The 27,511-nt window shown below is 33.2% G+C and overlaps 1 protein-coding gene across 1 annotated transcript in view; it reads left to right on the forward strand.

Moving 5' to 3' along the window:
- Positions 1 to 21,629, forward strand: part of LOC145672856 (uncharacterized) — a 214,413-nt gene extending 192,784 nt beyond the window's left edge. Inside the window, exon 5 of the mRNA XM_081742012.1 lies at positions 12,644 to 21,629. Within this exon, the coding sequence (XP_081598138.1) occupies positions 12,644 to 12,834 (191 nt within the window). The 3' untranslated portion in view covers positions 12,835 to 21,629. The remainder of the gene's footprint in view (positions 1 to 12,643) is intronic.
- The last annotated feature ends 5,882 nt before the right edge of the window (positions 21,630 to 27,511 follow it).

Consider the following 27,511-nt stretch of genomic DNA (forward strand, 5'->3'; position numbering starts at 1 on the left):
CAGAAAACGGTCATAAAAGTCAAGAAATTTAGCTTTTGGGTCACGAATTTTTTTTATCTATACAAATATAAGTACAAACTGGAAAATTTTGTTCTATAAAACGTCAAAATTCACAATCAAAAATATCTATGACGGCTTTAGACGCTACCAAATCGCAAGCAAAGCATGATTCTATCGCATGCATGAAAATTCGGCCTAATTCACACCAAATTGGCTGTTGAGAATGGTACGAAATTTTATGGTTTTCTAAAGAAAAGGTCATGAAAAAGTCACAAAATTTCATTTTGAAATTTTAGTAGACACCCTGTAAACTGTGCAGTGCTAAACTGTGCGTTGAATTTATGTCTAATATATTATATCATTATGGATATAATAATCTGCTTATACTTCCTGGTGGGGCAGCGATGGCTCTCTGGAAGAGCGTTTACCTCTAGTGCAAGGATTTACTGGTTCGACAGCAGCCAAGTGAGGTCTATGATGCTTGTGCATGTTTTTTCGGGATTATCTAGTTTCCTCCTGCTTTCTTTATGCCATAATTATCATCCATCTCATTACACCACTCTCCTTAGCCTTGGTGTATAATCCTAAGACGTTAATCAGATATACATATATACAAGCTCCTATTCCTGCACACACATATACAATAAAAGATAAATAAAATACTTCGTTAAAATTATTAATTTTTTGTACGGTTCGCAAGTATGAATTATTATGTGTCTATATTGTAAAGTACCCAAAATCCTTACATGTGTTTGTCTAATTTATGTTGTTTATTATAAAACAAGGAAGTTATAGTCATACTGCTTAGAAAAAAAAAAATAAAAACAGATAACGTCGGCATCACACCACAATTATAGGAAGTTTTCCTATACGGAAATAAGGAAGTAAGAGATTGCAGAAAGAGACCTGAGCTAAGCTCTTCGCCACAACCAGGAAGCACCTGAATCCCGGAAAGGGGTTGTGCTGGTTGAGGACGGAGACTAGAATCGGGGAGTTGTAATTAAGATTGGAGAGTGGAAGGACATCGTTTGGAGTTGAACTGAGCTGAACAACCTGTGAGTACTACATCTATTTGCGATGTTAGATAACCATAATGGTTAAGTTTCTGTGCCATTACGATGTAGTAGATTTCTATAGTTAAGACCATTTCGAATCCTAATAGCTTGTGGTGTGATGTCGAAAATATCCAAAAGTAATTGAGTATTTCATTTCTTATCCTAAGACGATTTGTTAAATTCATCCTCGAGTTGTCTAAATACACGGTGTTACAAATTTCAGATGAGCTACGCTCTGCCCCCAAATATAAAAAGTATCTAAGATACAAAATCATTCCGGTTAGAAATTTGTAGCACACGTTATGGTGGAAGCATCCGGTTTTATCCATTTATGGGTAAAATTAAGATTCCGGACAACATTAATTAGATTATGGTCATTTACCACATATGTTTCGATTTCGGAGATCTCGCTTATTTTATAGGCCATTCAAGTTACATTAAATTAGATACATCATGCTTGATTCCGATGCCTCATACATATGGGAATGAAGCGTATCACGCGTAGTTTAAATTATTTAGACGATAACATCAGTTTGTCAAGTTGAGTAAAAGGAGTTTCATGTTTTTTTTTTCTCTCTCTCTCTCATAGTATGCTGAAATTACAGACGTCAGTTGTTATAATGCTATATAGTCTTGCGAGATTCATTTCCTCTTGTTACTAAAGAAACGGACAATACACCAAGATTCTTGTTGTCATATAGGAATTTGCTGCATTTACAAACTAATGGTCAGTGTACTTTGCTTAGGTTGCAAAATTAGCCGCAATGAGAAGGATTATTTTCTGTTCGTATATAGGATATGAATAATACTTCCAGCAGTGATACAGAACATTCAGACGGACAATTTAGAACGTTAAGATACAAAAAGATTCCAATAAAAGTAAAAATCCCTCCCCTAAAACGGAAATACAATAAGTCTAAGAAAATGCAGCGACAACACAGTGAAGGTCAGGAAGCTCAAAATCCTATTGTTAATGTATACAATTCCCATTATCCAGTTCCGAAATTTAAACCACAGAAAATCACGATACAGCAGTTCTTTGATGAATATGATGACTGTGTACGGTTAAATAATTGGACTGATAAAATAGCAAAACAAATGATAATCACCGCGTTTCCAGGGAAACTAAAAGAACAATTGCGAACTTTGTTAAAGAGAAAGAACATTACAGATGAAACAACCTACGCGAATTGTAAAGCTGAGATAATTAAATGTTTCAAGAATGCTAGAGATAGTGTAGATTTTTTCTCTACCGTACAGAATAGGATTCAGAAAAAGCATGAACCCATTCAGTCGTTTGTTTATGATATTTTATCCATGGTAGACAAACATGCTCCGACTTTGACAGAAGAGCAGATCATTTCAATCATTACAGCAGGGTTGAAACCGTACTATATTCAACACCTAGGTTATGAGTCTTTTGACACTTTAGATGCGTTTATCCAGGCTCTCTATACGTTAGAAGCAAATGAATGTAAAATTAGAAATAGGAAAAAGAGAGAAATAGATGCACGTATTAAGAAAGCGTATAAGAAGAAGTGTAGAAAAGGGAAATGTAGGTGTTCGTCATCTGATTCTGAATCAGAATCTACGGTTACTGACAGTTCTTCGTCCGAGTCCGAGGACGAGATTACGTCACATAGGCACAGGAAAAATAAAAGGAAAGCAATTCGAGAATTAGTAGAGAAACAACAACACAGAGCAGAACACTCGGAAACTCAGAACACAAACACACCTTCATCATCATCTCAAAGTAACGAGGTTACATCTTCCATTAGCCAGTTACAGAAAGAAATAGAAAAATTGTCGCTGAGAATCGAAGGCGGTTCTTCAGATTCGCAAAAGTTAAACACCAACTGTGCGCAAAATAATTCACAATCCCATCAGAATAACAGAAATAATTTTCGAGGTAGTAAGAGAGGCAATTTTAAGAATAATCAGGGTAGAAACAATACTCAATACAACAATTTTAGAGGGAAAAATAACAATTTTCGAGGCCGTGGTGGTCGCGGTAATTTTAGATCAGGACGCGCAAATTATCATAACAACCAGTGTTGTTGTCATCATACTAATGTGCCTCATGTACAACAAGTACCTAGTTTTAATCAAATGCAGGGTGTACATCACATGCAAAGTAATGGTACAACATATTATGTTCCTGTACAAAACCCTTCCCAAATGAATCAGGTACAGGGAACTCATAATTTAAACTGACAACGTCTGTACATGCAGACGGTGGATGTACAGATAACAAGAAAAAGGGCCCACCTGTAGATATTAATAATACTAGTATACACCGTCAATATAAACAGAAGAATGTTCAGGGAGAAGAGATACAGACTCCATTAGAAATTGAAGGGGACATGGTTAGATTTACAATTCAACTGAGAAAGAAACCATTAAAAATAATTGCAGATACGGCAAGTACAATATCAATTTTAGATAAATCATTGCTATCTCCTAAAACTAAATTGTCACAGGAAATTACGAAAGTTGTTGGTGTTTCATGTGAACCTATAGAGCTGAAACACACAGCCATAATCAAATTTCTAATCAACGGTCGATCCTTTCATCACAGGTTTAGAATAGTGGAAAATTTTGGTCCGAAAGCTCTTTTAGGAAATGACTTCTTTATTTTTCATAACGCCCGTGTTGATTACCTTAATAAGATGCTATCTTTGTTTAGATATGGAAAGCCTCCTCGTAACACACAACAACAGAGTAATACGGGTCATCAGGTTTCAGAGCCAATATTTTGTTTGTTGACAGAGGCATATGATCCAAAGTTCGTCATTCATAAGAGGACGTATCTTCCTCCAAGGACAAGAATAATTGTTCCACTTAAATGTATTAATTCGAAATCAGGTCAAGAAGTGATTTTAGAGCCAGACATGTCTATAATTGAGAAACTAGGAATTTTAGTGCCGCGAGCTATTTTAAATAAAAACGAACCTGTAGTTGAAATTATTAACCCTTTAGTCACAAAAGTCGTTCTTCATAAGAATTTTGTAATCGGAAAAGCGGAAGACGTTCAAATTGAAGAGTCAAATCAATATTGCCAATCAATAGATGAAAATTATGTGGATGAGGAATTATTACGGGAAGGACAACAGTTATTCCAAATTTCTAAATTAAATATTGGTCAAGATGCCAGTCCTGAATATAGAGAAAAAGTAATAGACCTCTGCTACCGCTTTGCTGATGTGTTTACGTGGAATCCTAACAGGATCGGAAAAGCAAGACATTTTCAATGTAAAATTGAACTTAACACAGAAATTCCGTTTTCACGCAAACAATTTCCAATTCCACATGCACTGAAATCGGAAGTTACGCAATTTATAAATACGTTATTGGAACAACGGGTGATACAAAGATCCAATTCGCCTTATAATTCTCCGGTTATGTTTCTTAGGAAACCGTCAGGAAAACTGCGCAAGATTATTGATCTGAGAGAATTGAATTCACGAGTTTTATATCATAGTGTTAGTTTACCTCCTGTCAGTGAAATACTGTCAACTATGTCAGGACACTTGTACTACGGATACTTGGATATTTCTAATGCCTTTTTCACATTAGAATTAGAGCCTCAATCAAGGAAATTTACATCATTTAGCATTCCAAATCTTGGAAAATTCGAATACCTTCGTATGCCACAAGGTTATGTAAATTCGCCTTTTTATTTTAATACGTTCCTGTCAGTTGTACTAGCTAATTTACAGCCCGACAATATAGCCTTATATGTGGATGATCTATTTCTATTTTCAAATTCTGAAGAGAAATTTGTAGAAGTTCTAGAACAACTGTTGCATAGACTGAGAATCTATGGTTTAAGAGTGTCGGTAGAGAAATCACAGTTTCTCATGAAATCAATCATAGCGTTGGGACACAAAATTTCAAAATTTGGGTTTGAAGTTTCAGACAGAATTTTGAAAACTATTGAAACTTATCCTCCACCTAAAAATACGAAACAATTACGATCCTACTTAGGGCTTTGTAATTATATTCGAAAATTATTGCCCAATTATGCAGAAATCACGGAACCGCTTCAAAAGCTCGTTCGTAAACGAGAAAGGTTTGAATGGACCGCTCAACATCAAGAAATCTTTGAACTTTTGAAACAGAAATTGCTAGCAGCCCCCGCTCTTGCACCGTACGATCAAAACAAACCCTTGTGCTTGTATACTGACGGGTCAAGGACAGCAATTTCTTCAATTTTGCTGCAGACAGATGATGAAAATTCAGGTGAATGGTATGTTATCTCATACTACTCTCGTTTGTTAACAGAATCAGAGAAAAAATTGAGTGTTTTAGAAATTGAACTTCTAGCAATTATAGCTTCATTTCGAGCATTTCGTTACTTCCTGCTTGGAAGACATTTTTATCTGAAGACAGATTCAAGAGCTCTAACATTTCTGAAGACCAGTAAGAATTTGCCACCAAAACTTTTGAAATGGTACTTTTATATATCAGATTACCAATTCACGCCAATACATGTAAAAAGTGAGCTCAATATAGCTGACGGACTTAGCCGTTACACACTACTTCCCGTACAGCCGGGAGATCTTTCAGTAGAAAATATCGATCAAGACAAATGTTTAGTGAATTTCACAGAGCCACAGGATATAGGCCGCTATCAAAGAGAGGACACATTCTTTGGAGATATTTATAAATATTTAGAAACGGGTGAAGTTTCATCTAACACCAATGCAGTACGAATGTCGAAATGCTATGAATTAGTAGATGGAAAACTTTACCGAATACATAAGTTTGCAAACGTAGCCAAACGTTTACTATGTATTCCCTTTAAGTTACAAAACAAAGTGTTTGATATGATTCATAAGTCGCCATTAACCTCTGCTCATCAAGGTCAAACGAGAACATATAACTATGCATTGCATAGAATTTATTTTCCACACATGAAAACGTTCATTAGAAACAAGGTTAGAAGTTGCCCATCCTGTTTATTAAATAAGAGAGTCACTAAACCTCCAAAAATGTTACCACAGACATATGCTCAATCACAGCCTTTTTCTACTATCCAAATCGATCAGGTAGGCCCTTTCCCAATGTCTGAAAAGCATAACAAATACATTCTCATCACATGTGATCTTTGTACTAGGTATATTGTAACAGATGCTTTAATAGACTTAACAGCAGAATCAATTGCTGACTCGTTATATCGGAAAGTATTTCTCAAGTATGGTTTGCCAGAGAAAATTTTTTTGGACAGACTTCCCGGACACCGCAGTAAAATAATGGCCGAACTTTCAGAAAGGTTGGGAACCACATTGAATTTCATAGCTGTCAATCAGCACGAATCTTTAGGTTTGGTGGAGAAAACAGCAGACACTATTCAGCAAGCGTTACGACACTATGTATCGTCTAAAGGACACACATGGGACTTATTTTTACCAGCACTCACCTTTTCGTTAAATAATGTTACAAACGTGACAACAAAATTTAGCAATTTCTTTTTGCTACATGGTTATCAGCCAAGGTCATTGTTGGAAAATGAATTTCAGACTCCAGTGCAAAACATCGAAAATGCAGACCGCATTGAAGTTTTGAAAACGATAAGAGAAGAGGCTTATCAAAATATGATCAAGAATTATCAAAAGCAACTTGAGAAGTTTCTTGAAGAAAACAAACAAGCAGAATTCCAGATTGGGGATGTTGTCCTAGTGAAGGACCATCAGAAAAAGAAAGGGATCCCAGAAGTGTTCAGTCACAAATATAACAAGAAAGCTACAGTTGTAGGTTTCACTAACAGTGCGAACAAAATCGTCGTAGAATATCAAAATAAGAAGAATAACGCCAAACGTGATGAAGTGGACATCAGATCTTTAAAGAAGATTTCATCAGTAAGAGAAGAAGACGCTGAGACATAAACACCCATTAGCCTGGAAAGTAGGCAATTTGCTCCACAACACATGGGACGAAGAAAATTCTCCAAGATTTGCATCTATAGAAACAATTCAACATCTACAACTAAGAAACATGATGAATGATGTGATCAGCACCACAGGACAAGCGAAGTCGCTAGATGACACCCATAGACACCGGTGGACACAGACGACGCCCAAAGAAGAAACAAGTTTCTACTATCAACTTAAGATGTTCCCACGCCGAAACTTTGAGAGTCAACCAGATCTTCAATCAACGAAAGATGACCACCAATAGAAGCGAAATCAAGAACCACTGGACGAATATCGAGATGGTACATTGGAAAAGAAGAGGATCATATGTTAGTCTAGAATAGGGATATTAGGTCACTCTGGTGAAAGCCTTTCGTATTGATTTCTTTTGTTCACTCAGCAAGTGCGAATAGACTGCGCGATAACAGTCTCTCTTCTTCGGACACCGTGAGTGTAAGTGCCTTACGGTTTTCCTTTTCGAACACAAAGGAATCAATACCCTTATTTTTCTTTCCTGGGACTATTCTATTTCTTTGATAAGCTAGTTAGGCCGAAAACTTTCTTATTTCGCGATATAGGAAATTAGAGAATTTACTATTTATAGACATTCAACAAACTTAGAGTGATTGCATTAATAAAAAAAAAATGTTCAAAGATTTTTTTTTCAATATTTATTCATATTATTTTTAATTAGTCGTTATTATATAGTAAAGTATACTACAAACTCCAAATTTATTTATCTATACACCCCAGTAGGTATTTTGTTTTCAGCATTAACAACTGTTCATGTTGTCTCTAGAAATGTCCAAACACCGGTTTATTCAAATTATTCAGACGATCAACACAGAGCTTATTTCTTATCTTACAATGCGTTCGATTCAGTGATTGCTAATCAAATAATCTTAGATAGTAGACATACCGTAGAAGTTACATATCATCACATAGAGTTACCTATAAATCTTTCATTTTCACAACGGGATGTAGGAAACCAATTTTACTTGGATAAATTACAGAACCTTTCTTCTCAACTATCGAATTTGACAGTGAACCCTACTATGCCAATATGGGCTCACTTTGATACTCATATTACTTATAGCATTGGAATTATTTTTATACTAGTAGGATTTCTATTACTAATTCTTATTGTAGCTCTAGTTATTAAAATGTACAAGCTGAATAAGATAGTAACTGAACTAAGTAATCATATTCACAGGCCTGAAAATGATTAAAGAAATAAACAATGAAATACAATATTGTTATTGAAACGTGAGTAGGCTATGAATATAAATTTTGCGAAGCAAATTTTCAAGTAGAGTCTATTTCACAGCAGATTAACTAGGCAACAGGTATGCAAAGCATCCTTCAAAGAAACTAGTTAATTTTTAAAAAAAGAAATATTTGGTTATTATTAAAATTATGCTAAGCATATTTCAAAGAAGAATAACCAAGTAACAACTTCATTTTCTGAATCTTTTTTTTTCTTTTGCCTTTCTAGGTACGCTCCACAATGCAATCATATACTTTCGTCATCCCTATAATTACTATTTTAATAATCATTTTAATAATTTTGTCATTTATAATATACAAATTATTCAAAATTAAATTAACCCCAAATAACGTTTCAAATTCACATATTCGATCTGTCAAATATGTTTCTTCAAAAACAGATTCACACGTAACCCCAGATTGTTCTTCGATACACCTCTATGATGATACATTAAATGTATATCCAACAATTAAGCCTTCTACGCCTACTATAATTCTTAATGTTAATGGTATGTCAATGATTTCTTCTAACTTCGTGTTATTCAAACATTAAAAAGGGACTCATTTCACTACTTCTAAGTAATGGTGCAGACTTAACAGTTGTGCTTGTCTTAATATCTGTAAATAAATGTATTTACTACACGCATAAACAAAAACACTCAATAATCACTCCTACACAACAACATATTAACATCATCAACAAAAGAACAGCAACAGTAGCAGTTTCCCATAGATGCCTTATCTTCAATGTCAGATATCAACAATGGACCATGTGGACTGAGCCGAACAACAGGATCCTGAGGAATCTATGCTTTCAAAGGATTAAATACTACTACCAGTTATCGAAGTGAGGACTTCAGTGACAATCAATGACAATTAAATACATATGACAGAATACATACCTCCAAGTAACATGTATTCCAGTATAGGAAGGAACAGATGACGAAAAACACAAACTCACACATAACTAGTGAAATAAACTGAGTGTTTTGTTTCATTCAGAGTGCGAAGTCTTTTGTGACAATGTGTTTTTTTTTTTCTTTCTTACAGACAGGATACAGTGACATTAACCTACATTTATTGTAATATTACCTTGTCAGCAGAATACTCATGTGATACAAACAACATATATTCATATTATTGGTGACGGACAATGCTGGTGGTGGAATATATATACATACATACGAGTAAAAAGAAAACTTTATATATACAGAGTGTTCGAAGATAATGGACGAACTTAATTATTATTTACTTTTTATGTTTATACAGGTGGACAGTAATCTTTTTTTTCTCCTTTTTGGCACATAGAATCGTGCTCAAAATTTCGAGACAGGGGTAATGTAAAGTACCCAAAATCCTTACATGTGTTTGTCTAATTTATGTTGTTTATTATAAAACAAGGAAGTTATAGTCATACTGCTTAGAAAAAAAAAATAAAAACAGATAACGTCGGCATCACACCACAATTATAGGAAGTTTTCCTATACGGAAATAAGGAAGTAAGAGATTGCAGAAAGAGACCTGAGCTAAGCTCTTCGCCACAACCAGGAAGCACCTGAATCCCGGAAAGGGGTTGTGCTGGTTGAGGACGGAGACTAGAATCGGGGAGTTGTAATTAAGATTGGAGAGTGGAAGGACATCGTTTGGAGTTGAACTGAGCTGAACAACCTGTGAGTACTACATCTATTTGCGATGTTAGATAACCATAATGGTTAAGTTTCTGTGCCATTACGATGTAGTAGATTTCTATAGTTAAGACCATTTCGAATCCTAATAGCTTGTGGTGTGATGTCGAAAATATCCAAAAGTAATTGAGTATTTCATTTCTTATCCTAAGACGATTTGTTAAATTCATCCTCGAGTTGTCTAAATACACGGTGTTACAAATTTCAGATGAGCTACGCTCTGCCCCCAAATATAAAAAGTATCTAAGATACAAAATCATTCCGGTTAGAAATTTGTAGCACACGTTAATATTTATTCTATTCCTAAAGTATTGAAAAACAATAATTTAATGTTGTATTTACATTTCATGAAGAAAAGGTTGGAAAACTCTCCACGTAAAAAAAAAAAAAAAAAAAAACTATATAAATAATCAACCAATTTATGTATATTTCATAATTTATTGATTAAAAAAAGAAGAGTTAATTGGTTGTTCACTACGTTAGTCTGTTAATATTTTTAATGATGCACGTTTATCGCATTTTGTAGCAAATCATTGACATTGGGATGTAATTGTTGGATGTTATATGTAGATAGAAACCCTGTGATATAATGAGACTGAAGGGTTTGTTTTTGATTGGCAGCATCTTCCACTGGGATTATTATTCATTGTGGTTTTTTTTCAATATTGATCTTGAATAGGAAAGTAAATCAGATAGATTAAGTCCCTTTTGTCATTTTTTATTTAATTGAAAAATTCTATGATTGAGTTATAGTAATGATGTATGGCTACCACTTTGAATTTAATTCATTGCATTTACAGATTTTTAGACCGCAATTCACTACCTCTTAATTCTTGTAACTCTAGATGTTTCACGAAGCTCGAATCAACATTGAAAATTATATGCGCTTACTAGAGATCGAATTAAGGATCACATCTATGCAAGGCATAGCAACAAATTATTCAGCTAGTAAGGACAAAAACATAGTCTTTATAAACTACTGCAGGTGTCAATGTAGATTCAATATTAACTCTGAATCTATTGTATGTATTAATATAGATTCACGTTCACAATGGAACAAAAGTAGCGTCATTAGGATGTTTCAATCGAGTGTTTGGCGATGTTTGATAGCAATAAAGCCAAGTTTTTGCGTCTATTCATAACCATGGATGAAACATAGGTACCATTACCTCACATCTGAGATGAAAGAACACTCAAAACAATGTGGAGTGGAGAATCGGCTCCAAAGAAGACGGAGACAGTTCCATCTGCTGCATATCATAGCGTCATTTTTTTGGAGATGCGCATGCATTACGTTTCATTGATTATCTTCAAAAATGAAAATCAAACAACGACAAGTATTATGCATATTTATTGTAGCGTTTGAGGGATGAAATCAAGAAAAAACGGCAAAAAAGGAGTGTTGCTTTATGAATACAATGCACCAGTTCACACATCCGTTATCGCTATGGCCAAAATCAATGAGTTAAAGTTCGAATTGCCTCCTCATGCACCCTATTCCCCAGATTTAGCACCCTCAAATTATTTGCTCTTTCAAACCTCAAAAAATTGTTTGGCGGTAAAAGATTTACCAACAATAAACAAGTAGAGCCTACGGTTAATGGCTATTTTGAGGAGCTCGACGGTTCATACTATAAACAGAGTAACGAAGCTATTGACCATCGCTTGATAAAGCATAACGAGCTAAAAGAAGGTTATGTTGAGAAATAGAGATAGTTTTTTCCCAAATGTTTGTGTTTTCTTTATTAGATCGGGTGCTTTTGAGACTACTCTAGTAGATATAAAAAATAATAATCTTATCTCTGAAACTGTTTTAAGTATCGATATAGATTCAACAGAAAAAAGAATACCAGTAACTCTGAAATTGTGTTTTGTAGGTAAATATTCAACGGCAAAAAGAAATCTTATCTCTGAAATTATTGTATGCATCGTTATAGATTCAACAGCAAAAAATTATGTTTTATTTGTAGAACTGTTGTATGTTTCGATAAAAAACAAATAAACAACAAAAAAATCTTCTCTCTTAAAGTAATGTATTTATCGACAGATTCATCAGCAGAGAAGAATAATTCATAGACTACTGCGTGTATCGATATAGACACTAAGGCAGAAGTACGATATGATATCATAAAAACAGATAAGACCATTAGTTTGTATTTCACCATTGAAGGGTTTCATTTTCAACTGATCCGAAAACCATCCTGATTGACGTATTTCCTGTTTCTTACCCCTTTGTCCCAATAAGCAATCAGCAGAACAGTACTTTTAAAATGTAAGGCCTGTGGACATCTTTCAATATCCTTTTTTGAATATGTATGAATCTTAAATTATTCCGTATAATTCGAACTGACCAACACAAATTGGTCTGACAATCTGTATCAGGAAGATTTAATAGATAACTTTCTATTACTGTGCTGTATAATACATAAGTAACATATATAACTATCTATTGAAAATTTAATGTTGTATGTATCGGTATGGATTCAACAGGTCTATGTTGAGCTACGGGTCTATGCTGAGCCTATAAGCAGAACTATGTGATAGGAGAACCCTATTTTAAGAAACGAAACCTGATAATTATTGTCTTATACCTTAAAGTAATAAATAAACAAATAGAAATATTTACATATGATGTAACTACGTAAATGTATGTTAAAATGCTATAGAATATTAAAAAGTAAGGGAAAATATTAATGTTTTTCTTTCTTTTTTTATCTTTCAGGAGAAAAACCACACAAATGCACCGTTTGCGGCAAAGCATTTAGCCAGTCATCGAACCTAATTACTCACAGTCGGAAGCACACAGGATTCAAACCTTTTGCCTGTGATCTTTGTGGTCGAGCATTCCAAAGGAAAGTTGATCTTCGACGGCATAAAGAAACACAACACACAGAACTTCGGCCTGTCACTTAAAACATGGTTATAACAAAAGAATATAATATATACCCTATACCTGAATAATTTAAGCCGAAAAAATAATTTAAAAATACAAAAAAATCGAAACGAAGTAAAAAAATAGATCTATTACCACATTGTCCCCTCCACCTTTTCCTCTTCTTGGGACTCAAAAATTCATCAACTATTTTGTTTATCTTTAATGAGTGAGTTTTAAATGTGTGTGTGTGTCTGTGTGTGTATGTTTCAAGTGTTATACTCACACAATTTACACGCAGTTTTTAACTTTTAAATAATAATGTTCGAAAATTAACCTTAACTTAAAGGTGAAACTGAAGCAACTTGCAAAATTTAAAAAAAAAAAAAAATGAAAAGTGCGTCAAAATGGAACAAAAAAAAAGTGATTAAACTATTTGTTCACTTGTAATAATCTAATAATATATTTTAGTTCTTCGTGCACATTTTTCACTGTAAACAAAAAGAGAGATGACTTTGAACCTTCTTGTTACAATACATTCCAATGTCTTATATATAGATAAATCCAACAATTAATGATTTAAAAAAAAGAACTGAAAATTAATCTTGGCATTTTATAAATTTTTGTGTGTAATGTGTTATTTTCTTTCTCTGTTTCCAAAGTTAGTTTCTTTGATACTAAAAAATTAAAACAAGTGCTTCTTTGTTACCAAAAATTGAAACAAGATTGTATGTGATAAAATTTAACGCTAATAAGTTTGTAAAACAATGGATATTTTATGTTTTTATTTATTTATTATAACGTTTAATGTTTTTTTTTTTTACTGAAACACGATCCATATTAAATTGCTACATTGTGATTATATATAAAAATACTGTACACACGCTTGTTATATTAGCATATTTCATATCACTGTTGTATTAAAGACTGTACAAATGTGTTAAAACTAAGTTCGAATTTCGGTTTTTAATCTAAATGCTTGCTAAGATTCATCATAATTGAGCAATGGAATGAATTATTTCTTTTTGCTTCTTGGATTACTATTTACAATGGCATGTAGTTAGCTACTATTGATAATTGCATAGTTATTACGTCAATAACTTTGTCATCATTTAATGAGTGGCGTTATTATTTGTATCAAATAATTATGACAAAATTCTTTGTATACCACTCATTCTAGTTTTAGTTTTAGTTCATATCTTTAAGACAGAATCCAAATTCTGAACAAAGCTAAAAAAATCGTATTTTTAATTTGTTACAAATCATGTATCTGATGAAGGTAATAACATATTGCCGAAACTAACACAAGTTATAAATATGAGATATTTGTTTTGATCAGATTTTGGTTTATCAATTAGACAAAACACTATTCAGACGTCATAAATAGACTACACAATTCAAAATGATTAATTCATTCAGATCATTACGTATTAACAGATCTTACTAAACCCTTTTCTCAGAAAACCTTCAAGCATCAATGGACAATGTTGTCTGGTAATTATTATTATTATCATAATAATACAAACTTCTAGAAGTTGATGAATTGCTTAGAATTTAAAGTCTGTTTTTAGCATCGAAACTGAAAGAGATAAGGATAAATATTTAAGATCAAATTCGAATCAGTATTCGAGCTTAAGTGAGAGGAAAGCCAAGAAGTACAAAAGTTCTAACTCCAGACCAAATGTACAGAAAATAGAAAAAAAATATATGCTTGGTCATGAAGAGACATTTAAACTTATGGGGAAAATTACAAACAAATTTTATTATAATTTTAGTGTATTTTTAATAAGTCTCCTCGAGCTATCAGCCAGGTGGAGATATTCACATCCAACTTGTCTGCATTGGAAACGTCGGATGTCAATATCTTCACCTGGCTGATATCCCGAGAAGACTTATTAAAATCACGTCGCCAAGAAAAAAAAATTCAAATCTAACTTTAGTGTAGTTATATCTTTTCACAGTGGTGAATTTTTATAAGTACATTACTGCACCCAGTAGTGAGTCGATTACGTTCGTGAGGAGTTCAAGGTTTCACGAGAACGACAATTATTTTCAGCCTGATAAAGTTTGAATACAATCAAATGAAGAAGTGTAAATTTTGTCATAACAAACAGTATCACAATTTATAATTTACTTGTCCTTCAGTGGTAATCAAAACACTTGGTTCAATATTGAAATATTATGTTCCTAGCAAAATTGTACATTTTTAGTAAATTTTAATTTGATGTATTTTTTAACGTTTTGAGAGTAGCTTAATGATTTTTTTTAAAAAAAATATTACGTCATATTAGAAGATAAACAAGGAATCGAATTCTAGAGCAGCAACGTGGACCCTGAAAGAAAAATCCTAGGGTTGTTAGGAATGACAGTTAATCTAATACAAATAATCTGCTAGAACAAATGAAGTATCACCGAGTCGAAGAAACGTTTGGTGGTAATTTACCCCGTTCTACTTGTCGAAGCACCGCCACTAAACAGCAGTCAAATATTGATAATTTGAAAAAACATCTATCTTTATCAATATTTGCATTCTTAAACGCTACTAATTGACAGTGCAATATTTAAAAAAATAAATAAATAAAAATAAGAAGAGTAATAAATAAAACTGATTCTTGAAGAAATTGTTACAAGTGAAAACTCGCATTTATTATATAAATTATTGTTAATTTATTATGTATATTTAAAATAAATAGAAACTCATTGTTGTCTTTTTTTTGTTTGAGTGAGTATTATGAAAAAAGAAAATATATTTATTAAAAATGTTCAAAAAGCTCGACTTTATACTGATTTTTATTCTTTTTTTCATAAATACTATTATTATTATATGTGTTACGTCAACTACTGTATATGCTATTGTATTCGTGAAGAGTAATTTGTTAAACACAATTTGTGGAATATGTTTTTCATTCTAATTTTAATATAGTTTTCATCGATGTTGTTTTATTAGAATGATTCTCCATAGTTTTTTTTAAATTAGAAAACTCAAAGGAAAACAATAATATATTATTTTATTTTTGATAGAAAACAAGCTTAAAATTTTAAGTTTTTGCTGCTGCACTCATTGAGATAAATTTATTCTTAATTTTCTCTTTTAAAAGTAGGTAGAACACAGTGAACAAAGGTGTTAAAGTCTACCATTATTTTTTCTCCTTTTTTTTGTTGGTATAGTGGGGCAAACGTTAAGATATTTTGTATTAAATTTGTAAACGGAGCGGTATTTTTAAGTACAGTAAACTCTCTCTAATGCGGCCATGTACTACTTCGGTCCGTTTAGTAATCCATTATTTTCTTGTAGACTTTATTCGAGGTGCTAGTTTTTTTTTGTTTTTTTTTTGTCGTTTCCTAATCCTTTTTCTTTTTTTAAAAAAAACGTATTATATAGTGCATATTATACAGTTTATGTTGTTTAAATGAGATTTTTCAAACAATCTTCCCATAATCTAGCGACCTTGCCAATTTGGCATAGCTTGGTCTGGCATCTGCCGGATTACAAAGAGTTTACTGTATACGTATACTTTATTTGTTCTGTTTGATGCAACTTACATTTCTTGTATTAGTCATTATGATGAAAGTATGATTTATTGTACAAATGAGATTACTAATTGCCAATCTTTAACGAAAAGGTATAGACATGATCAATACATTTTCTCAACCTAATTGGGTGTACGGTAGCTCAGTAGTAGAGCATTTATTTCTGTTGTGTTGGGTCCCTGGTTTGATCCTCCATCAAGTAAGTTTGTAGTTAGCCATCATCGTGTCCGTGTCTTTCCTCAGAGTACTCCTGTTTCTCCACCAATTCTTCCATCAACATTCACTTAATCATCCGCCTTCCTTAGCCTAATGGGCATATTAATGGAGAGTTAAATTGAAAGATTTCATTTGATTTTTCTCAATTTGATTGTATACTTCAGCATCACAGACATGCGACCCTACAATGCTACGATATACCAACCAACTGCCAACCTTCACCTTACGGTGTTCTGCTAGTGATGGTTATGATGATTATTTCAACCAAGGTCATTTGAAGAGCGAAAGCATGGCTGGAGAGAAAATATTTGAAAGATCACTGGAAAGGTACATCATTATCATCATAATCATCCTTTGCCAAGCTTTCATGCAACCACAGTCTCCGGCTAATCTCTTCGCCTTCATATAAGAATTTTGAGCTTTAGTACCGTCGAGAAAATATAGACACTACGTTTACCGCTGTAATCATGGAAAAAGAAAATCAAGTGAATTTAGTTTCAAATTCATGAGACAACGGTAGACTATGATAATTCAACACTGAAACCGGAGGTTCTAGATCTAAAACTTCCGCTTCCAATAAAGGAACGAAATCAGAGATAGACCCTATTCTACGGACAATGAATCCATATCGAAAATAGCTTATTGCTTTTTTTAGTTCCGGTTTCAGTAGAAAGAATAAGAACTGAAAGATTAAGTATATGCTTCGGATCATGAATCTAAGTATATCAAAGACTCATTTTTTGCTATCTTTTACCGTTGTTGTTCTTTGAGATTAATACTGAAATCGGAACTGGTAGTGGATTTATACCATTTCCGGTTTCAGTAGAGAGATGGGGCGGAAATAGAATCTAGTCTTGGGATGTTGAATGGATTCCATGAAACCGATTCTCGCTATCTATTTAACGTTTTTCACTCTATAATGATCTACTTTGAAATCGAAAATGGTTGATTTCTACCACTTCCGGTTTGAATAGAGGGTGAAGATAGGTGACCGCTAAGAAATTTTTGTTCGGAGGTGTCCCAGCTTTGAGGTGGGGGTTCCAATACTATAAGTCACTACTTTTATATAGTATTGAATGGGTATTATTTTGCAATCAAAGAGACGATAACTATTTGTAAAATACTTCCGCCTATATTTTCAGAAAAAAGTTATGGAACTAGGTTTTATATATATATATAAGAGGAAGAGTGCAGATGAAGTGTAAGATTGAATGTTTATGCTACATCAGTCATTTCCCGATAAAACAAGTATAATTTTATTGAAAAATGTACAAATATTAAGTTGGATTAGGAAATTTTGGGGGGAAGAGGCGGATCCGGTGGATATAGCGTGGGTGCGGCACTGGGTTAAGGAAGAAATTGAAATCTATTTTGGGCAGGGCTGGATTAACCCATCTGGAGTTTCGGGTCTAGAAAAAATATGTAGCCCCTGCTGACTTCAACTAATACATTTCTGTAAAAGTACAGTAGGAAAGTTAAGGGAATATGTTTCATCATATTTTATTTAATGATGAAGATTGTATCTTCATGATTCTTATTAGATAGTCAGTTGAGACTTTGATCAGAATGGAGGCCTCTGTCCACCTAGAGGTCTGGGGGCTATATACCTCCTAAGCCGCCCCTTAATTCGGCCCTGATTTTTGAGACCTGACGACATCTGGGATACCTATCGACAGACGGATTGACATAGCCGTTCTGCAGGAATTCCCATACTCATTGCAAGGCATAATTTAGAAGCCTAATTAGTAAAGAAACGAAACTGTAATCTTGAAAACGATCTCAACTTTCCTTAACATCTTGTTCGTTTTCTTTTGTTCGTCTAAGTTGGTCCATTTCCGTAAAGTGAAGCGTAGAGAAGAAATATACATGTAAGAAGGAAGCAATAGAACGGTAACGCTCTGCAGGGCTGTTGAGTTGTACCACCCAGCCAGCAGCACTTTGACTAAGGATTCTTTCGGAATACTTATGAGCTTCTCCTCTCTCCCTCTCACCTCTAGGATCAGTGGTAAGAAAGTATACAAGAAAAAGAAAGACGAGGGAAACGGGAAAGACAGATGGCATCACTGTCGAAGAAGAAGGGGAGTTAGGAGAACTCAATTTTTGTCTCAAATATCACTTTCTTCTCAGAGAAAGAGCTCAAGAAGATGTTGTATAAATTTAGGATACATCTTCGTCTATACAGAGTGATTCACAAAATATATTGAGAATTCTCATGTAACATAAAAAGTTACTTGAAATGAAAGGAAACGCGATGGCTCAGTGGTACAGCGCCTATCTCTGGTGCTAATGTTTGATTCCAGGTCAATGGGTTTGTGTTGGACAACTTCGTACCCGTGTTTTTTGGGGGGTTCTCCTGTTCTCCCACATTTCCACTCTACAAATTATTTCATAATCATTCACTTTTACTAATCACTTAAACTTCTTTAGCCTGAATTGCATAACGTTAGGTTGTTAAGCTAGTACTTTCACCTCATTTCATTTATATGAAATGTAATTAAGACATTAGGTGAAAGTCCTCGTTTAGGCTAATGAAAACTGATTAGAGATACAAGATGATTAGGAAGAAAGCTTTTTCTGCAGTGGCGACTCCTGAGGGAAGTTATCCGAAAATATTTAAATATTATCGCTTCAAGCTCAGGTAAAAAAAAACACCTGATGTTACTAATTCAAATATACACCTCTCTGAAACTCTATGAAGTTTTAGGTGCTTGGGGTCCCGGGTTCGATCCCAGCCCCCGCCAAATGAACTTTGTGGTGGACAAACACCGTGTGCGTGGGTTTTCTCGGGGTTCTCCCGTTTCCTCCCACTTTCTTCATTCCACCATTTCATTCATCACTCATCATCACAGTCTCCTTTAGCCTAACAGGCATAATCGTGGGACGTAAAACTCAAATATTTCATTTCATTTCATTTCTATGAAGTTTTATTCTCTTACTCGTAAAATACATTTTAAATTTTTATCGGTGTGATTTCTCTCAACAGTCGCCACTGCAGCAAAACTTTCTTATCAATCTACTTGTAGTCTACTTGACTCCCTTCAATATACGCCACTGATTTGGTGAAATTGAGAATGGGATAAAAAAAATAAACTTATAGTCCAAATATCCTATAAAATATGTAAGAGATTTAAAATCGATGATGATCGTGTATTATTCGTTGATAAAAGAACACTAATGTTTGATAATGGTTTGCATAGTGCTTAGTCATCGAATGTTTTAATTATGAATTGATTCTATTGATAAAATTTACTTTGTGGAGCTCAGGTTTGTAATTGTAAGTCGGAATTAGAGGTTCAAGCAATAAAAATTTAATTGTTTGACCTTTATGATCAGTTGCACGTTTAAAATGTACAGGATAATTAGTCTAACCTTGCGACCTCATATGTTTTGGAAACGAAAAAAGAAAAATATGGACAGTTTAAAAATGATTGAGTTACTATAATGTATTTACTAATATCATTTTAGTCTCAAAGTAATATGACTACAAGAAACTAATATTTTTGTTGTATTTTTGTTGTAAAATTCGTTGGAATTTATGACAGATATCGCATATCATTTTAAGATGCGATAACTATATTGAAGAATATTGAAATGTACATCTAACTTTGCTTTTACTTTTAATATGTGATTTTGAAGTGAAAAAAAAAAAGAAAAAAGAAAAAAGATGCAAGCTGAAATTGCAGGAGCACTGAAGGGTTAGACCCAAGTTCAGAGTTGTGAATGTAAAGATGAGGAACACAGATAAGTACCGCTAATTTTACAGTAATTATGTGATATCTTCAAATAGATAAAAGATAATTGAAATGTGAAGAAAGAGCGCGCTAGACAATATTATTTTGCATAAAATATTTAGTTACCACGAGTTACCTAGTAACTTTCCATTTGTAGCCACTTATAAACGCGAAAATAAATACCGATTTTCTAAAATGGCTGGAAATCGTAAGCAGATAAGTGAGTCATGATAACGGTATATCATGTAAAATAATATTGTCTAGCGAGCTCTTGTTCCATTTTCGATAATTTTTTATCTATTTGAAGATATCACATAATTACTGTAAAATTAGCGGTATTTTAATTTCGCCGTGATAGGATCTCTTAAATATCCTAAATGTAAGAGTTGTAATTCAAGACGAGCAATGGGAGAGGGAGATGGATAGCATTGAAATGAATATGTTTAAAGTTTGTGAGTAAGTTTAGATATGATAATGAAGTGAGGATGACGCTAGATGAGTATGAAGACAAAGAGGTTGACTTGAGGATTAAGAATGTTAACATAAAATGAAAGAAGAGTGATTGACGATGAGTAATGTTGCGTTCAAGAAATAATCTCAATTATAACTTACAAGTAAAAGTCTTTGACAATTACGTTTCGCAACAAACATCAACACATTTTCAAGCAAAAAAAAATAGCAACATTATGATCATTTAATTCGAAACTATAATTACAAAATTTATTAGTAATCTATATTGAATAACTCTATTTAAAATAGAATGTTACGTTTAAAGCAATAAATTACCTAATACCTGTCAATAAAAAAAATAATTTTACGTTAGATTGCTATTTCTTATGAAAGCATTAGAAAACGTTTGCCCTTGGAAACAAATATTATAAATTAGGCTTTGGTTGCAGTCTAGTCATTAAAAAAAAAAGACTGAAATTTTCCTTTTTCTTTCTTTAAAAGGATGAAACGTTAGTCTTGCAAGTTTTATGAAGGTATTAAAAAAAGATTTTCTGAAAAAAAAATAACTGTTTTACCAAACGTATAATACCAAAGAATTTCATGTTATATGTCAAAGACATAAAAATAAATAAATAAATGGTGTATATAGAATCTTTTTTTTTTCTTTTTCCAAAGGTATTGCTTACCTTAAAACAAAGATTCAATATGTTTTCACATTTTCATGATACTGTTATTATTATAATTATTATACATACGAAATGCATATAATATATATAAATACTTATAAATATTATATATACATATAAATAATTATATATGTACATATATATAAGGAAGCTATGTTGCATGGTTGTAAAAATTTTTATTTGTCTTTTAGTCATGTCCATGCGTTATTAAACGGAAATAATCTCGAAATTTCAGTGTTATTATTTTTGTCACCTAATAACCTAATATTTCTCATTATTTATGACCACAGTTCAATGATTAAGTCAAGGATGTATTGTATGTCCCTGTGTTACTTTGCCCATTGTGAAGTTCGACCAAGTGCTGTAAATGTCATATACAGTCGAACATGTCTATGTTCGCCAATGTACGGCAAATAGATGTACTTTGGGGTAACGCATTTTATAGAGTATGGAAACATAGGGAAAAATGAGTGTTTACGCAATATATTGGTTCTTTTGATTCATGTATTAATAGAGCCTAATAACTCTCGCTTCTGTGCAGTGTCTCCGACGAGACCAGGCGAGAAATACGTTTTTTTTCGTTCCGTTTCAAAATTTTTTGTAGAATTCTCGACTAGTCCCGAATCTCGAAAAGCGTTCCAGGTCTCGTCTCATTTTATAAATTTATGTACTGTCAGAAACAAAAGTTCCTTCCGTTGATGAAATTAGTTTCGTAAATAACTTCAGAATGAAAGTGCAACTTGAGCACAGTTTTCAGTAAATTAAAAATAATGTAATTGTCTGTACATATCAGCCATACCACCGTTATGCCATATCGCCATTATTCCCAAAATAAATTTTACCAAACGGAAAAACTTTTGTCGCTGACTGTACAAAATTTAAACACTGATTTCTTTCTTAATTTCAGTAAGAAATCAGAATTCTTAAGTATCGCAAGAGGTCCATGGAGATTATAATATAACAACAATTAAACTATATTTATTATTGAAGTATATTGTGTAATGACTCGACTAAGAACCACGTGACACTAAAACAACGTTTGAGATCTAAGACTAGAGAACTAGTGTTGCACTCAACACTCGTGAAATTTCACATTTTGTATCTATTCTCGTTCGAGAACGAGACTAGAAATTTCTAGTCTCAAGGGCAACACTATACCTGCAGAACACGTCGAATAGTCTGTGGTGTAACTGTCACGGACGCTATTCAATATAATTAATTTTTTGCCCGTGATTACATTTTTAGTTCATTTCTCTTCAAATGACTTTCAACAAACTGAAAAAAAAAAAAACAAATGTTAGATATTTCAAAACTTAATTGTAATTAATTCATGCATTCTTTATCTGTAAAACTGCTATGTAATTCCGTCTTTAAAATTATTGCCAAGCACTGAAGTTAGCTAACTTTTATAAGTCAACATGTAAGTTCATACATTGACAAAAATAATTTTTAAAACATAGATGCATATACCTATAGTTACAATTTCATCACAAATACAAAAATCCCATGACCTCGACTCAAATCAAAATTTAAAACCACTTGGCTTTCCAAAAGTGTAGTAATTGCGACGACAGACTTTCAGTAAAAAAGAAAGAAAGAAAGAAAGAAAAGAAAAGAAACGAAAAGAAAAAAATAAAAACCATCATATTAAAACTGTTGTTACTAGTGTTGTATTCCAACAATCATCCATACTCTAAATCAATAATCTAAGGTATGTATCTGTTTGGTATTTGTCAATGCCTAGTCATGAGTCAGTGATTGAAAAGTTTCAATAAATATAATCTAAATATAAAATTACACACACAAAAACATTCCCCCAAAATCCTATTCTTTCATTTCAACAACAACAACAAAAGATGATCATAGATATTGGTATATAAATTTTCAATGTCTAAATTTCTAAACAAATTGGTTATTGCTGTAAATACGATACCTCTTGCGTACGTCACATTCCATATAAATCATAGATAAGACATAACATAACCGCATGGTACTCTTAAACTTAAAAAAAAAAAGAAACTTAGCGATTTTAGTTTTTCTCTTATTCAACTGTCTTAATCTAGCATCGACGCCAACACCACCAAAATTAAAATAATGTATAACCGATTTTGTGATCTCGAGTTAAACACAATTTACTATTGGCATGCCATTTCAAGAAGTAATTCAAAAGCAAGTACAATTGTTAGTGATCACGTTTCAACGATGCACTTCTGTAGAGTCCCAAGGGATTGAACCTTCTCAGCGTACTCCAATGACTACAAGTGATCCCACAGTAAAAGTTCCAGTGAATTCAGCAGCCACTTTTGGCAGATTTCATTCATGGTAGAACAAAATGACTTGGATACGTTCCTCCTTGCTTAAGCAGATTATCTGCAACGAAATAATAATAATAAAAAAAATGTTCATTGACAGCAGAGACACTGATGTTTTTATTCTCTTTATACATTTTTGAAACAATTAAGGCAGAAGAAATATGGATGTCTACTAGAACAGCAATAAAATTACAATCCACACAATTGAGGAATTTGATTAATAAGGGCGCAAGCGAGGTTGCTCTCTTTTTGCATCAAACGCATAAGTGGCTTTTATCTTGCTTGTTTAGCCTCCTGTGAAACTTTCAACTCAATATCGGAATAAAATACAGCATATTACGTTGTTTTATGTAAGAAAAAAAGCACTACTTTAAATTTTCAACATCGTTTTTCTCCAAATGCTTATTTCAGACTTACGCCCTTATTGCATCAAACTCCTAAAGTGTGAGTGAGCTCAACGATGAAATATGACATTCCTTGCCAGCTTTCCATGTATTTACTGGAAGCGACACCACCAGTCAGTTCGCAGTGAAAGAAAACTTCTGTCCGTTGCCATAGAAACCGCCGTTTCTAGGGCAACAGATCCTGTCACGGTTAGCCAAAATTGAAAGAAGACGTAAAAATTTAACGAAGATAAAAGAGCTAATGTAGAGTTGGAGAGGAGTCGCTAAAATTAATTTTCTTTAACGAGGACGATTACGAAAGATCACTTACTGATTGAAATCCAGATTATTTTCCAATAGAGTAACTTCCAATAAACCTTTTGTTATTGTTAATTATTCCATATCGGACTCCCGAAGAAAACTCATCGAAACAACTTATTGACCGTGCCAATAGCGACTACTCTCAATCATGACTCCGTTTTCTTTCATTTAGAAATAGGAAAGAAAGAGAAGAAAGTAGAAGGGTAAAAGAAGGAGGTAGGTAAAGAAGAAAGAAAAGAAATAGGGTATTTTAATGAGAAACAGATTACTGGATAATTCCGGAAATATAGTAAAAGGTCGGGAAAGTCGTTGAAAGATGAATCATTCTAAATGTTATTAACAACTAATCAATTTTGGAATGCTTCGGAATAGACACATGTTCCCTCATACCACCCAGACCTAGCTCCAGGCACCACGATCATGGGGTTGCCCAGACCTAGACCTGGAAATGAGAAAAGTGAAATTTAATTCTTTGTAAAGTTATTCCAACCGGTGATTGATAACTATCCAGCATCTGAACTCTGTCCTCTAGGATCGACCACACATATGAATTAGCCAAGGAAAAAAAAAATCACACTTATCAACTCAATATAAATTTATGTATCGCATCAATAAAAGTCTCAACTTCCTGGAAGAAAGATGTCATATTTAGGCTTATCCTGCTATTTTTGCTTCACTCCTCGAGCCGATTTAAACCATTAGTGACGGTCCTTCATGACCTAGGTTATTTACCTTAACACATATATATTAAAACATGACACATATATTACAGATGTTAATATGACAAATGATATCACTAAAATTACTTAAATTAAATCTATCATGCATTCACACGCTCACTCACTCAGGACAGTGTATATATGTTTAAAGGAAAATCAACTAGCTACAAGGGTACAAATAGTTTATTACATTCATAGTGAAAAGAGAAGACAAACAAATAATTATGAGAAAAAAAATATTAAAAGCACAAATTCTTAGTTATATATTAATAGAGTACATAGTGTTATATTTTAGTAAATTTTTATATATTCAATCATATTGACAAAAGAAAAGAAAAAAGGAATTATTACATATATCATATCTTAGGCATGCTAAAGCAAAATTATGATTTGCAACATATGCAAAGAAGACACTTATTTCACTTAAAAAAAAATTGGACAAAGAGGAAAGAAAAAAAACTTTTGGTGTATTAGAACTTATATGAGTCTCTACCTCACGTCGAGATATTAAAATATTAATAATTTCGAGCGTCCAAATCACAACTCACGCACTAGTCGTAGTGTCCAAAACGTTTCGCTCCATTTAACTTAGTTTGTGGTCATTTATATATATCTCTATATGTATATATATATATCTATTGGTTTACAAAACCATTCGTCGTCTATATTTGGTTTGTAACTGGTAACAGTTTATATCTGCAATCGCACACTGCTACGTCTATACCCATCTAGGGATTTCGAGAAAATAACTTTCACTAGAGGAAGTTTCTCCTCTTAGACGGTCTATTTCCAAATTTATTAATCGAATAATTTCAAGTTATTTATCCAACACTGTGACACTTCACGAGACCTTTCATTAGGATCACTTTCGTATATGTTTATACATGGTTCGGATTTTTAAAAAAAATGATCTTCCACAGGTGTACGGAGTATGATGGTTCAAATTGAGGATAAAAAAAAAACTGGTCAAGTCACAGGATACACATGTAGGTGAGAAGGATTCAAGGTGCACTTTCCACAATGGTTTTAGGTTAATTGTCCAGGGATAATATTTGTTATGATGGGGGTTACGTTTAGACCTGCCGATATTTTTTCAATGCATGCCATTATATAATTACAGAGGTTATCACTTACATTGATTCAGAAGAAAAGGAAAATTACTTAAGTGCACGGCGGTATTCTTAACAAAATCTACATTCTTAAATTCGTCGGAAGACTTCTGGTAAACTATAGCAACCAATACACGTCTAGGGGGACAGACACGAGCGCTCTTACATATATTCATAATACATTTAATATCATACTTTTACTTTAACATCATATTCACATACTAATTACACATACATTTCGAAGTATTTATTTCTCTCTCTATATATATATATTTATAATAAATGCGCACACATTTAAATTAATCACCCCTACAATAAATTCTAAGAAGGTTGCAACATTGTCCAAGAAAACAAATGACTTCCAACATTACATTTGGAAACAAATTAAATTTTATCTGATACCGCGCGTCTATAAATTTTTAACTTTTATATAATCAATTCGTGTTTAAATCATGAAGGAGAAAAAAAAACTTTGTGAGGCAGGCACGTAACACAGAGCATTTCTAGATATAACTAGGTAAATCAAAATACAATTTCTGGGCCCAGGTTAACTACAAGGTAATTGAAAACCAAAACAGAAAGGAAAGTGACCAACGGATTAAAAAAAAACTTAAGAGGAACGACGGTGAAAGAACGTAATCGAAGTGTCGTCAACTACGAAGTCTTTGTTCATTTCGGCGATAGGTCAAAATGTGATGGAGGACCCAATCATTATCTACTCCATTCATGAATCGTGTCTTGCAACGTCTCAGCTGGTAATTTCAGATCAGAGTTGTACGTTAAATAAATCGTAAGTAACAAGTTCGAAATCTTGGGGGGGGGGAAGGTTGAAAAAAAATTTAAAAAAACTTGAAGAAATGAAGACAGAGAGAGAGATAGAGAAGAAGGAAGACGAAGAATAGGGGCGCCAAAGACTTAAGTGAGAAATAACTAACGCTACAAAGTTAGAAGTCGAATTTCGCTCTCAACAAAATCCATAGCCAAAATATTCTTAACATGCCAAAAAGGGTGGTCTACTCAAATACGTAGACTCAAGGGGCGCCCTGCTGCCAAGGATGCAAGTTCTGTGTCCATCAGATCCCAATCCCACAAGAGTTGGCTTGTAAGATTGAAATCCGATCCCCGTATCCGGCCCAGACCAGCAGGATAAAAGGAGAGGGGGAAAGGGACCAGGTAACTGCGTCCCCAATTTTGAAATCTCTAAGTAAAAAAAAAAAATATTCGACCCCTTAGAAAAACTAAGAAGGTTCGAGGACAGTA

The sequence above is a fragment of the Thermobia domestica genome, chromosome 2 (assembly GCF_964235325.1).
Source record: "Thermobia domestica chromosome 2, izTheDome1.hap1.1, whole genome shotgun sequence".
In the NCBI taxonomy this organism is placed as follows: domain Eukaryota; kingdom Metazoa; phylum Arthropoda; class Insecta; order Zygentoma; family Lepismatidae; genus Thermobia; species Thermobia domestica.